Source organism: Aythya fuligula, chromosome 1 (genome assembly GCF_009819795.1).
Source record: "Aythya fuligula isolate bAytFul2 chromosome 1, bAytFul2.pri, whole genome shotgun sequence".
NCBI lineage: Eukaryota > Metazoa > Chordata > Aves > Anseriformes > Anatidae > Aythya > Aythya fuligula.
Window position 1 is genome coordinate 114160142 of NC_045559.1, and position 15159 is coordinate 114175300.

At 36.7% G+C, this 15159-nt stretch overlaps 1 protein-coding gene across 3 annotated transcripts in view; it reads right to left on the reverse strand.

Moving 5' to 3' along the window:
* Positions 1 to 15159, reverse strand: part of DSCAM (DS cell adhesion molecule) — a 478363-nt gene that overhangs the window by 384990 nt on the left and 78214 nt on the right. For all 3 annotated transcript variants that reach the window (XM_032188234.1, XM_032188242.1, XM_032188250.1), the window contains exon 3: positions 14227 to 14373. In XM_032188234.1, coding sequence (XP_032044125.1) covers positions 14227 to 14373 — 147 coding nt within the window. The remainder of the gene's footprint in view (positions 1 to 14226; positions 14374 to 15159) is intronic.

Below are 15159 nucleotides of genomic sequence, written 5' to 3' on the forward strand. Positions count from 1 at the left end.
GCACAAAGTGACACATAAGAGTAAGGCTGCCAGAGATCAGTAAAGGAAATAACTCACATAAAGCTCTGCTTAGCCCCTATCCAGTGTTGTTCCCCAATGTAGTTGTCTATCTCCCAGTCACAACACCACCAGATAGAGAGAGAACTATTTATTTTGTCCCAACTTCTCCCTGCAACTTTCAGTTACTGAATGCAACAGAATATGTGTAATGTTTTTTCTCCTCATCCTTCTTCCTTTAAACATCCTCACTTCCTATTTGCAGACATCATGCAATTTCTTAAAATGTCCTTAGTCTGGAGTGGTAAGGAAGAGGGGGGATGCCACAAAAATGTCTTTGTTTAAATTCACACTTTTATGCTAGCAAAGAAAGTGTAAGGCCTTGTGGAAGAGGAGAGAAAAAGGAAGTGGGCATTTATATATATATATATATATTCACATATATAGGAAAACATGATATGTTAATCATAAAAGTTTCTCAAAGAAAGTTTTTTAACCAAATAAATAAATAAATAAATAAATAACCCTAGTTTACCTCAATTCTAAGATTCTCCAAACCCCCAGAAGTCACGTTTTGACCTCTCCCTGTTGTTTTAGAAATAGAAAGAAACTTTCTCTCCTGGGAACAGATGGATACATTTGGACTAAGTGTGAGAGGCAGCTGGTTATGCTGAGACCTGGCCTAATTGCTTTCTCCTCTCTCTCTTCCCAGTCTTTCTAGGTCAACATTATATAAAGCTAAGAAGATACCTGTTGCAGTATAAGAAGGAAAGGAGCCTTATTTTTGCTTGCAGTCTGTTGGCTTTGATCTCTCGTATACATTTTACTGCTGTTCTATTCGAAACTCTGTCTATTCCTTGTTCTTAAAAACAAGCAAGCAAAAATACACTTCCCAAATCAGAATAAATATAAACCACTTTTCCTTCCCCTGCTCTTCTAGTTTCCCCCTCATTTCAATTCACATAGTATACACTCATACAGCCAGTCTTTCCTAAACTGTTTTGCAGTTCCCATCCCTATTGACTTTAAAGGCCATAAATATACAGTGGCCTAATAGATCATTCATAGTTCAAACTGAAATCATATGGAGCCAAGCTTCAAACCAGAATTTATTTTTTATGGCCATCTGTGAACTCCAAAAGATGAGAATTCTGAACAGAAGCATTAAAAGTATTCCGAATAACAGTCAAGCAGGCAAAGAAATACCTGTTGGAGTACTAGAGATGGATGGGTTTAAACTACCCTCTAGACTGGCATCTTGACATGACACAGCACATTAACAAACTGTTTCTAAATCCAGTAGCCAAGCTGCCCAAACACAGGATCATGTATTGCAATGCTCCTCATTAATATGCTGGATTGAATCCCATACTGACTTGCCCCTGCAATGTGTCTGAGGTTAAAAATGCCTGTGTACTTAGCTTAATAGGTTCCCATTAGGGAAATGCAAAAATAGCATTGATTTTATTTAAGAAAAGCAGCTCAGATAAATGGTGAAGTTTAGTGGTTACACACAAAATTTTTCTGAGTTCTGGCAATTTTATGTCAAAGAAAGTAACCTACGTGAATGTTAGCATCCACATTTTACTTAAATTAACCCAAAATGTTCAGTACTCCTTTTCCAAAGCAGAAATTCATAAAAGAGTGAAAAATAAGCAGCACATCAAAAACAAACAAACAAAATGATTAAAAAAAAAAAAAGTAACACTGCTATAATTGATAACAAAACGAAGCAATCAACCAAAAATCATGGAAATTTTGTCCTACAATTTTTTTTCCTCTATAAAAATTATGTGAGGAGTTACGAGACAGTTTTAACTTTTCAATAGGAAAAGGAAAATACTTCATTTTGAAAATATTTTAAATAAAATACTGTAGCATTTTTCCTGCAACCCTTGCAGTCTTTTATTTCTTTGTTTTGGTTCAACATGACTTTTCCTACAGGAAGGCAGTGTTTTCAGCCATACAAGTACATATTTTTCCTAACATAGTAATTGACAGAAAAAATGTACAGCTAACTCAGAAAGACCTGAAATCCCACAAGTCTCCTGCAATGGATATCAATCACAAGAAAGAAAGAAAAAAAATAAATCTTCCTTAAGACAGGAAAGAGGAAGATGTTTCTGATTCTAAAAGCAAATAATTATCATTGATTAAAACTGCACTGATTTTAAATATATATACAATTGACAAATTTAGGACATTTACATTTATGGTCCAATGTTCCTGTGGTTTCCTTACAACAATTTACCCTTAGGTATCGAATGTAATAAGAACATAAATCTAAATGAAAATGCCACAGCAAAAGGAAATTCATCTTCTTTCAACTGACTACTTTTCTAAGCAATGCTTTCCAAACCCACCTCTCCCACTGAGCTTCATCTTCCAGGTCCTCACACAGGCTGCTCCAGTCCAAGGTAATAAGTGCTCCATAAATCTGAAGCACTGAGGACATGTGGTTTATTCATGGGAATATAAAATATTGCCACCAAAGTACCACATGTTCCTACAAAACTCCCTCACACTTAATCTGCACCTTTTGCTGTTAGCACTTGGGAAGAGGCAGAAAGCATGGGCCCAAGTAAAGAACTTTGTTTAGGAGAGCCTGCCCAAGCTTTCACAACAGCCTCCATGAGTAACAGGAAATCTTGAAGCTTGGTGTTTTTTGTTGTTGTTGTTGTTTTTGTTTGTTTGTTTGGTTTGGTTTGGTTTGGTTTTCCATCTATGTAAAATGAGGCTTAGAAATTGAATTAACTTAAAGGGATTTTGAATTTCTCATAAGGGAACAGACTCCAAAGCAGGCAGAAATACAAGCTTTTCTGATTTTCTACAGGCCTTGTGATATCTAATTTTTTTTAGCACTTTAAAAAAGAAAAATAAAATAGATGCAAAGTACTATCAACAAACAAAGCTCATGAAACAAAGAAACAAAGACTACATGTGAAAGAGAAAGAAACCAAAATCTAGTAAATAACTTCTTAAATCCCTTCTGAAAATGCATACAGCAACTCACAAAGTCTTTTTTTGGGAATTGACATTTAGAGGGGCTTAGAGAGGTTCTCTTTTTCTCACTCATTCTATAAAAGTGCTGTGGCACAGCATACAATATCCAAACACTTCCTATTTATAGGTACACTTTTGCTTTCCATCCCTACAATTGCTTTTTTTTTTTTTTGCTTTTTGCTTTTTTTTTTTTTTGCAAGTAACAAACATCCACTTTGAAAAGAACAGTTTTGATTCTCTTGCTGTTTTTCCAAGAAAATCCATGTTTTGTTTTCAGAAAAAAAAAAAAAAAGATTTCAAGATATTCAGTATATTTATACATTCAATAAACATCTATGTGAGTAAAAAGAATTACATTAATCCCCTTATTTCACTGGATTCTTCCACAAGGTATATGCATTTAAATACAATAGAATTTATGAGAGGGGCTGTTTTTTCCCAATTCTTTCTTTTTTTTTTTTTTCCTGACCTTTCCACTTACGTCAGCAGTTGCTCAGTTATTTTGTTATAATTTAGAAAAAATTGCAAAATATTTCAGAAAAATACAATAAGATCTCAAAATATTTTAAATTATATTGTGCATAAATACAAAGATTGTTACATTCGCTGGACAACTGCACTGAAATTTCACTGAAACAAATAACCTACAGAAGTGATTTGCTTTCAGAACATAGTAACTATAATCAGTATTTCTTCATATGGAATATTTCTGTTTAGTTGTATCCTTAAAAACAAAAACAAACAAACAAACAAAAACCTGCATCTTATTTAATACATTAAAGGGATCTGTTTTACTGACAATATAGCTATATTTTTTCCAGAAGTTAATTTCAGCATTTCAGTTCATGCCTTTTTTCTTCTTTTACATGTTACAAACATTCTCTAATTTTAAATAAATGTTTTTCTCATCCATGTTGTGTAAAAAACTGCAATAGATCAGAAGAGAAAATGAAGTACTCTCAGTCCTCAGTACAGACATGCTTACATGCTCAAAACAAATGCAACTCCAAAAAGCAGAGAGAAATATTTTTTCCATCATTAGCACTCAAGTTAGCACTTGATCGCTTGCAGAAAAATATATATATGTGTGTATATATATATATATCAGCAAAAAATACATTACATTTCTATGGGTTATGCCTCTGTAAAGTAAAATGTGTGTTTATTAGACAATACTATTTAACTAGATGCAGTTGGGGAGGACATTTTACAAAGGAAGGGCATTAAAAATATTCTCTGCCCCTAAAAAATTATAATCTGTCTCTTTCTTAGTTCAAACATTAAAAAATCAGATCCACAGCTGTACTCAAATGCATTTTCTGAGTGTGTCAGGAATTCAGTTCTCTCTTTTAATGGAGAAATTGGAAAAACATTTAGAAAAAAAAAAAAAAAAAACAACTAGGCATGAAATTGGAAGGGAAAAAAAAAAAAAAAAAAAGAACGCTGTATGTCAGCTCTGTTTTCCCTGCAGGAATATATAATCCCTGCACAGAGCTGCCCTGACCTTCCACAAGTAGCAGGGTAATTGTTCTTGAGGATTTTATGAATATCACAATCTATTTGAAAAGAAAGGTATGGAAAAAAAGAGGAAAATGAATTTGAATTTGCAGTGAAAGTGAGCATCCAGTACTAGGTTATTCCCCAGATGAAAGAGAGACAGACTTGATCCCTGGGCAGAGAGCCAAGAAGATATCCTTGTGGTGGAGCACGACCAAGTTCTGCAGCTGGAGAGTTTTGTTGGGCACAGAGGAGGGACAGGAGAGCATTGTCTTCAGAGCAGGTGAGGATTTAAAGACACTGGAGCATTAATTTCACCAGCCTTCCTCACTACCAGACTCAGAAGCAGGGCAGCAGTAAATCACAGAATCACAGAATTTCTAGGTTGGAAGAGACCTCAAGATCATCAAGTCCAACCTCTGACCTAACACTAAGAGTCCCCACTAAACCATATCCCTAAGCTCTACATCTAAACGTCTTTTAAAGACTTCCAGGGATGGTGACCCAACCACTTCCCTGGGCAGACTGTTCCAATGTCTAACAACCCTTTCGGTAAAGAAGTTCTTCCTAAGATCCAACCTAAAACTCCCCTGGCGCAACTTAAGCCCATTCCCCCTCATCCTGTCACCAGGCACGTGGGAGAACAGACCAACCCCCACCTCACTATAGCCTCCTTTGAGGTACCTGTAGAGTGTGATAAGGTTGCCCTTGAGCCTTCTTTTCTCCAGGCTAAAACAAAGTTTTGCATGGGGAAGCTATATTAGAAGAGTCCCTCCAGGGCACCACAATGAAGAATAAATCCTTCACAGAAAGAGAGAATGAAACCCAAGCTTAGAGCTGAAGCCACAAAGATATACCAAGAGGATGCATCTCCTAATTCATAATACCTTACAGTCCTCTCCAGCACATCCCTGGTGTCGGGTTGCTCCCTCCTGAGCTGCTTTTAATTCTTCATGACTGCATCCAACTGTGGCCCAGCTTCAGAGATCAGGGTTTGAAATGTTCTGTTTTGGTAATGATGTCTATTGGCCATGGCTCCCTGTGAGACAGAGGTGCCTAGCCCTAGGATGAGGGACCTGGCCCATGGGTTTAGCCCCATCTTGGTTAGGGCTCATCCCCCACCATGCTGCTGCAGAAGGGCTCAAGGAGGATGGCCACTCACCTGAGACATCAGAAGCATGGGCATGAATTTTTAACTCCTCTGTTCACTGAAGCAGCAGTTGCTTTTGCTCTACTTCACTGCACAAGATGTGCAATCTTAGTTTTACGTGGAGGTGAAATTCCTGTATTAATTCATATTGAGTGCACACAAAAGTCAGAGAGAAAAGTAGCAGTGAAGAGAGAGAACAGTAAGGGCTTTTTGTAATCCATATTGAATTAGTCACTTTAAAATGAGTGGTGAGTATTCCATGATGGTATCAGAATAAAGACAGGACCACTCAGATGGAGGTAGAGAGGAGAAAACTTGCAGGTGTAAAAAAAAAGAAAAGGATACGAAAAGGCAGGAGAGAATAGTTGCCATAGATATATACCTACTTCCTTCATTCCATGCACCCATAATTCTCTCTGGCAGCGACATGATTAATTCAAAGATTTATTGATTTTTTTTTTCTTGCTCAATCCTGCTGACCTGCTTTTGTTGACAGGTCTGTGCAGATCACACTCCTTCACCAGCTGAAAGCATGGCATCACGTTGGGCTCCGTGGCCTGCAGTAAACATTTTGACTCATTCAACATAAACAGTATTTGAGTGCATGGTAAAAATATGGAGAGTTTATTTCAAACAAAAAAAAAAAACATGAACTAGCAAACTGAGAGACTTTTTTTTTTTTTTCCATGAAAAACAATATCTAATATCAATTTCAGTGCAATTTTATTGAGGAAAAAAAAAAACATCTAAGCACTTCAATCTCTCTTCTTCTGCATTCTGACTTTTGTGAGAAATTCACTAGCTTTAAGTTTTCTACAAAACCAAAGAAATTTGAGACAGCCACTGTTTACATCAAAAAGTATTTAGCCTTTGGATCCACAACCTTGCTGCATCAGAGCACAGCATGCTCCACCACAGTGCAGTCACACAGCCTGAGCTCACCTATCAGATCACAGACAGTAAAAATTCACTTGGATTCTAACTAAAATATTTCCTGGTCCTCATCATAAACTTTGTCTGAAGAGAAAACATACATACTGGTATTAAAATATGCCTCTACAATTTAGCAACCCAGGTGAAACAGCAGAGATGGGATGCTGATGTCAAAGATCTACCCCACAGGCACTTCATTTTTTTCTAATGATTCATTCTTCTAATGAACCTTTCAGATATAAATTTGCTCTCATTGGGGAAGACAAACCAAATGAGCATCTGTATGACTATCTATAGTTCTAAAAATTTGCAGGCTTATCCACAGTGAAAACATTGTGCTGTACAACGATATTTTGCTGGAAATCAGTTAGCTAGTACAACAAGCGTCTCTTTTTGTTTCTTACAGATGTCACTTGTTAGGAGTCTCCTTGATGCATTAAAAACAACAATAATACAGATCAATATCATGGCTGGTGGTGGTTTTGACATTTTACCCCTCTCAGAGTGCAACTAAACCACATACGTAGGTGAAAGCTGTATGGTACAATGCGTCCTGGGCAGTAAGGCATGCACTCATTAAAATGAATCTCATGCATCGATTTTGTCCCCTCACAGCAAAACTGTCAGAGCTCATTGGCTGTTTGCTCAGGTTAGATAGGATTTTGTTGGGAAACCCCAGCGTACAGCACTTAATTTGGTCATCTGTTCATCTGTTACCATTCAAGGTGACAAGATCACAAGCTACTAGCAAAGCAGATTATAAAGAAGAAAACACTGCTATGACCACTACTAAATAAAATAAAAAGCATTTATATAAGCATATATATCACCCACATATATTACTGTTCCTTGCCCATTGGTGTGAAGTTTGATAGTAGTAGGTCTTGCTGTCTAAATATCACCAAAAAAAAAATATCCTGTATATCATACCAAGTCAATACATATATTGCTTCAAATATTCAGGAAAATTGTATAAACCAAAACCTGCTTTAAGAGTTGTGAACAAAGAACAAAGGCAAAATGGAAAATTGAGTGAACCCCTATGAAGATTAGCAGTCGGTCTGCTCTGATTTCACCTTTAATAAAGATTTGGTAAACACCACATTAATTAAAGTGCAGCCCATATTTATTTAGAGGTTTTAGAAAAACCCCAAAGAGAATTAATATTTCAGGAACAGAGGCCAGAAAGGTCTGGCCAGATGATAAAATGGGATTCACCCCATGAAAATGAATGAAACTTCAAGAACATTTGGAGGGAAGATCATACGACAGATATTTCCAGTGAGAAACTAACTGTGCCACTGAATTCAACCATGCTGAAAGAAACCTCTTCATGACCTGCAACATCAATAACAAGGTGGTAAAACAGAACAGTTGAGGCATCACATGTAATAATGTTTTGTGTGGTCCAACAGACTCTTAGGCCTGTAGAGATCCATGATAGGTATCTATATATGTGGGTGTATACACTTACACACACTCATGGAGATGGAAAGAGAGAGAGAAATGTGTATCAATAAACCATATCAAATATTTGAAGCCCTAACAAAGAAAGCAGAGTTACAACCTCCCTCTCTCCCTCTCTTTTCAATTAATTCACAACAGCACAAGATGTAATTCTGAAGGGGGCCTGAATCCAATCAAGATTTCATGCTTCTTAATTGAGTAAGCACAGAAAAAAAAAATAGATGGTTGAGAAAAAATAAAGAAAGAGGATTGAGGGGGTGTTGGATGTATTTTATTTTTTTATTTGTTTTTAAAGTGAATAGAAGGAAAGGATACCTCCAACTGATGGAAGTAGAGGGCCATCCAAAACAGAGGAAAAAAAGATTACAACATACTTGTCCCCTAGACACATTTTGTTACTGAAACGCCAGTAATATTATTACTAATTGCAAAGCATACTAGTATTAAATATGCTGGCTGGAGTGAGACAAAACAAATTTCAGCTTTCAGCACTTTAGGCAATAAGATACCACACTGAGGTACTGTTTTCTTCCCTGTCTCTCACAAATACCCACCCTCAGAGCAGCCACAATATCCAGTCATGCCAAAGAAGATCCGCAAGTTCCTTCTCTGAGGACAACAATAGTGTCTGTGATATTAACAATTCAATTTCACATGTATGCTTCCTGTGACAGTTAAATGCAAACTCCTTTGCCTACAGTCTTATCACCTATCTTCTGTGCTATCAAAATACAAGCCTATGACATGCGAGTCAGATGCTGTCCGTCTTCATCCCTCCAAGCTACTCTAAACATCTATAAAGCCATGGAACCCCTTGCATCCAATCCTATTTACCCCTCTGCTCTAATTTTAGAATGACTAGTCTGATCAAAATACTCCAGTGTAATGTCTCAGGAAACAATGGACCGTATGCTGCAGAGTAGCCAGAAGAAAGGTCCTTCAATGAAGAGCTGAGGTACATTGCCTTGTTCTGTTACAATCCTGGTTTACAGTGAGTCAAAGCAAAGCATTAAAATGTTTGCACAACCAGGAAGTGCTAAGTTTTTACTGTCTCCACTTTCTAGGATTCTGAAATAGTCTGATCTTAAAAGAATGGTGCTCTTAGGAAAAAATGAAGGTAAAGAGACATTTCTTAAATAATGTAGCAAATGACTTTTTCCAAAGTCCCATAGGAAAACAGCTTTGTTGAAAGAGAAAGTGAGGAAGCTGCATATTGTCTTTAGGGATGGGCATGTGCACTTTACACCTCTTCAAGAAGCTTAAAAAACACATTACTGCAAAAGCAAAACTACAGTCTGACCTGAGCATTGCTGAAAACTACACACATTATCTTTCCAGGGAGTCAAGGAAGTTCAGTAGATATAGGAGTCTGACTGCTTTATTTTCTGCCCTATCACAATTTTGAATAGCAGGTTTAAATCCCATTGCCATCTTTCTGATAGAAGGTAGTTTACACTCATAACTTTTTTTGTTTTATATACATTGCCAAAGTGTAAAAAATCACACTTCAGCCAACTGCACCTGGACCGAGAAAAAAGCTTGCATCTAAGAGCAGTCTGTGGCATACACTGAGTGTCTGCTGAATGCTTGTTGTTTGGCAACCATGTTTAAGCCCTGACATCAAACCAAAACAAGAAAGATCACATCTCATCTCTACTAGACACAGCCTCAATCAAATGGCTGGACTTAACCAGTGTGATCATCAGTAATAATCTAATTCTGAGCACAGGTCTCTGCACACAGGACCACTCTTTATAAAGAGAGATTTCTTCTTCCCCTCTATGTACAAACCTCATAGCTGGAAAACAAGAAAAAATGAAAAAAAAAGTGATCACTCTATGTAAACAGAATCAGTGTTGTAATCTCCAAACCCCAGCACAAACAAAAACTGCAGTGCTGCATTTCAGATGCCGCCACGTGATAACTACTGGCAAACATTGACTGCTTGCTGTCAACCGCAGCAGTTCAGAAAAGCCCTCTGTGCAGAAAGAGATCCAACAGCCTCTGAGCCTTTTAAAGACAAGACTTGAGGAATGGCATGTAAATAAATAATGCAATTCATTACATCAAATGTAGGTCATTGTACATCAGTGACACTTCTCAAACTGTGGTCCACTGTGTCTAATTTCTGGCCGAAGTAAAGTGTGCTGTCTGAAAGGCTCATCGGCTGTCGTCTGCATGTCAGTCAAAGTCCTTCGGGGAGCTGTGTTCCATTCATGCTTACACACCTTTCATTCGAGCTGCTATTCTTTCTGGACAAATTTAAATATGTCATGGTGCACAGTTGTTATTATCTGTCTCTCTTCTGCCTTTTTAAAGCAGTTGCATTCTATGTATATCGGACAGATTCTTGCAAGGTATGTCATTAGACAGGAAAATAGGAATTCAGAAAGGTTAGGGCATGAACCTATTCATGATCCTGCTCATGGCACTAAGGTATTCAGATACTTGGAAAATGCCTCATAGTTATCAGCACCAGGATAGCATTCATAAAGAAAATACAGTATGTAGTCACTGACCAAAATTTAATCTTCAGCCTTTCTCTTGGTTTCCATCTGTTCTTCATTCTTCTCTTTTCTGTCTCTTTGTTGATCCTTTCTACTGACCTTTATTTTTAATAATTCCTTTCTGCCTTCTTTCCCCTACAACCACACCCATCCTTTGCTCTCTCCGGGGCTAATTAACACATGAACGGACTCTGCTCTTTGTTTTCACCCAGACAGAGCAGAATCAGCAGTTATTATGTCTTTGCCTTCCTCTCTAGTCCAGCTTCACTATTTTGTGTGTGAAGAACAAAGACAAGACAAGCCATAGTCTCCCACCTGCCTCGCAGTTGCTCAACAGCAGCAGGAGCACAGTCTGCACCCATGACACATTTCTACGCTATCATTCCTCTTTTTTACAGCTGTAGCCTGCAAAAACGTACTTCATTGCATTCTTTGGTCCTGCAGGGCCTATGCTGTTTTCAATGGTTACAAGGTCAACACAAAACAGGTTCCAAAAGTCTCTTTCTGTGGGAATGGTTTGTGAAGGAGAGCAATGAGAAGGAAAGGAAACATGACCTTTAAGCAAGCTGTATGCAGTTATCAGTCATACAACATTAGAGGATTATTTAAGCTTTTATGTTTAGTGTCATCTAATGAAAATGCATAAGAGCTGGTGACTGATGCAAATACAAGGCAGAAAACTGCACATTATTACACTGTTTATAATTCAAGTGAATTTCAGACTCAGTTTCAAGTCAACTGACAATATACAACTCTTCAGACAAGAAGCATCTTCCTGAAAAAAGATCCTGAAGATACGGCTGCAGAGCTTTGTACAGTGACAACATGCACTTTGCACGTTCACAAAGACTTCTCAAAATTGCTGTTGGTCCTTCTATTTTGCCAGCATTTTAGAGATTGCTAGGCACTACACACACCACTGGAATGTTTGATTCCTTTTTCTAGGAGACACAGATGGGAAAATTAGATATATTTCATGCATTTGTAGTGGACTTATAACTGCAAAGGCCTGTTGCTGTTCTTATCTGTGTCTATCGTGAGAGCATGCATTTCTACCCTAGCAGTCAGAATGGTGCTACAGATATTCAGGTATATGAAACATTTTATACAAATATGATATAATAATAAAATATAATTTTATCATTATATATAATTCTATAAAAATAAAATATAATTTTATTCTAAATTATACTGGGAAGAATTGCACTGGGACTAAGACCTTCCAGAAGAAAAGTTTGTCTGTTAAACCACTCACATAAGAAGCCTCACCACTTTTTTTTGTTGTTGTTGTCTTGGGAAACAAAAAACAAACAATCAAAAACAAACAAACAAAAAACATGCTGATAATGATTGTATAAGTAGGCATATAAATTTCCTCAGAATACTGATCATTAGTGGAAAATGGCTCAATAGCTGTGTTACATCTTGCATCTTATTCATCAGCACTGACATTCCAAGAAGACATGCTTGATCAATATCCACCATTTGAGTTCATGGCCAGATTATTGCAAAATTGATTACGAGCAAAACTCAATGCAATTTTAATATATATATATATATATATTATATATAAAACACATGGGCTCTGGTTTTTAAATGCTGTCACTATTAAGTTGCATTTAAAGACTGTAAGTGGTAAACAAACAAATCTTACAATCATTTTGGTTAAACTGGAGCAACGTTTTCCTATTGCACAACAGATAGCATCAAACTGTAATCTAACCTGGGATTTCATCTCTGAAACTAAATCTTTTATGTGATATGATCCAATATGTTAAACAGATATTTTAGGTTTCTAACTGTCAAAGTAAGGGATAGTGAGATAATTAGAAACTGTTTTTAAGTATTGAAAACTGTAATAGTTTCTTAGTGATAGTACCCTAGTCAACAAGAACCATGGCAGTCTCTGTGGTTAAACGTTGTTATGCACTTTTATCCCCCAGAAGTCTGAAGGATAAAATCAAGATAGACTAACTAGGATGAAATTATCTTAACAAAGCAGTCATGATGGTCTGCAGAAATGTCACACTTTCTTCCCTAAAGAAGGGGTTACAGAGACCTGTATGTCCTAGTCCTTATTCCTGAAGAAAAAATATTAATGTTTTCTTGCAATATAAAATGAATGAATTTTAAAAAATCTTAAAGTAGTTAACTATGTAGGTATACATATTCTTTCTGTCAACCAATTCTCTTATGGACAGATGTATATGAACCATCTATTAGCCTATTTTAAGATGAAGCCAAGGAGACGCATCCACCCACTGTTGGATTAGATAACCTTAACCATAGTTCTGTATTTTTATAAGCAGAATAATAGAAAGCTCATTATTACGTTCACTACAACCTTACTATATTGGTTGAGTTGTTCCACTGGTGAGTTCTACAGTTCAGATTTTAAAAACCTGTTTGTGGAGACACGTTTATGTCTGCTGCCCAGTGACAAAAATAATATGCCAGACCAAAATCCAGGAACGTAACAATGTAGATTTACCAAGCTTAAACAACATGGCAGTAATATAGGATAACTGATCATGAATTATCTTGCACTTAAATAGCTATCAAATCTTTAGAGAGCTATTTAGAATATTAAAAAACAACCAAAAAATGCTTATGTAAGAAATCAATAAATTACCGAGAGAAATAAAATCTACAACATGAGTCATATAAAAACATAAATATTTCCATCAATGTCACATTTGTCAGAAACGAAAGATTATTAATTTGCTGAGAAGTGAAAAAACATTACCCCACATTGTAGGATCATAAACACAAACACACTCTTAAACATCCTCTGTAGCAACATTTAACTTAAACTATTTTTCCTGTTGTGCACTACCCTGGAACAATATATTTCAAATTCCTGTACATGTAAATCATTTGTATGTATACCTACAGAAGCACTGTGTGTAATATATAATTTAGATACGTACCATACTAAAAATATGTTTAATGTATATATATAGTCTCTTATGAATTTCTTAAAATGCTTATGCTTTAAAATGCTGGATATTCCCTGCTTGAAGTCCCTGTACTTCCTAAGCAATACCACAAATTGGCAGTAAATAGATTAATACATATAACTTTTAGAATAGATTTTTTCACTTCAATGTGTTTGGCTTACAGCCCAGTTTGCAATGTGCCTAAGACTCCAGTGTTACCTAAGAAAATATTTTAGATAAAAATATTATGAAAGTATGACTACCAATTACATACCACATTTAAACATAAACTTAAACTCAGAATTTCTTTAATCAACATTACTACTGAAAAACAATTACACCTAAACACATTTTATGACACTCAAATTTATTTGGCATGTAGTGGGGGTTCCTTATCAAAGTTAAAACATAAACCTATTGCTACAGTACCAGGAAGCTAATTTTATGTCTGGCATAAAACAAAAAACATGTTATTTCCCCCTCAAGCATGCTAGAACAAGTAGGGCTGTCTAAAACCTTCATGTCACACACAGTCATAAGGATGCAGCAGCGCTAATGTGAAATATGTTACTGCAAAGATGACACACCATTCAGCTATAATTGATTCAAAGCAAACATTAGGCATTTTTGGAAAAACAAACAAACAAAAAAACAACAACAACAACAACAACAACAAAAAAACAGCAACCACAGCTGCCATTGCCAAGTGGCAAAGAAAGCCATAAAAGCCTACCTGAGACAAGCGAGACTGTGTCTTTCTCCCATGAGACAACAGTGATGTATGCCTCCACAGAGGAGGGGATAATGCACTTGAACACTGCTACATTGCCTCTCATGGCTTTCTGGTCCTCCACACGGACTGTATAGGGTTCCCGTAAAACTGAAAACAGAAGTACATGTTTCGTTAAAGAAATCATAATCACACATACCTCCTAATTCTTAGGTTAGAATCACAAAGTTCCCCCAGGAATGTTATTCAGGTGTGACTTTTTTTTTTTTTTTAATCTGATTAAATTATATTGCGAGGCTGACTGCAAAATAATTAAAAAAAAAAAAAAAAAAAAAAAAAAAAAAGAGGCCAGATCTTTGCATTTACTCCAAATTTGCACTTCACCATGTTTTTGTGTTCCTTCCCTATGTCATCCTGGGAGCAAAGAGAAAGAATTTTGCAAGAACTGCATATTTATATAGGCAGTTAAGTCTTCAGCTGCTTGTCTTGTTTCTCGTGCCACCTTTTCCATCACAAATTTTTTTCTGCTCTATCAAAAGGTATAAATTACATACAACTACTGTGGGTGAATAAGGCATCCAATGTGTAGAAGAGAAGGACAGTGTCATCGAGGATTTTGAAAAACTGAAAGAGAAAATCGATGCAAGCATGTAGTGGGTTTATGTGACAAGGTTTTGGTAGCAGGGGGCGGCAGGGGTGCTTTCTGTGAGAACAACCCAGAAGCTGCCCCATGTCAGGTAATGGGCCTGCCACTGGCCAGAGCCAAGCAAATAAGCATTGTTGTTTGCGCCTCTGTGAGAGCATATTTAAGTGTGCGTGTGCGGGGGGGGGATTGGAAGGGGGAGATTAAAAAAAAAAAAAAAAAAAAAAAAATTGGCACAACAGCAGCTGGGAGAGTGAGGAGTGAGAAGCAGCCCTGCAGACCCCAAGGTCAGT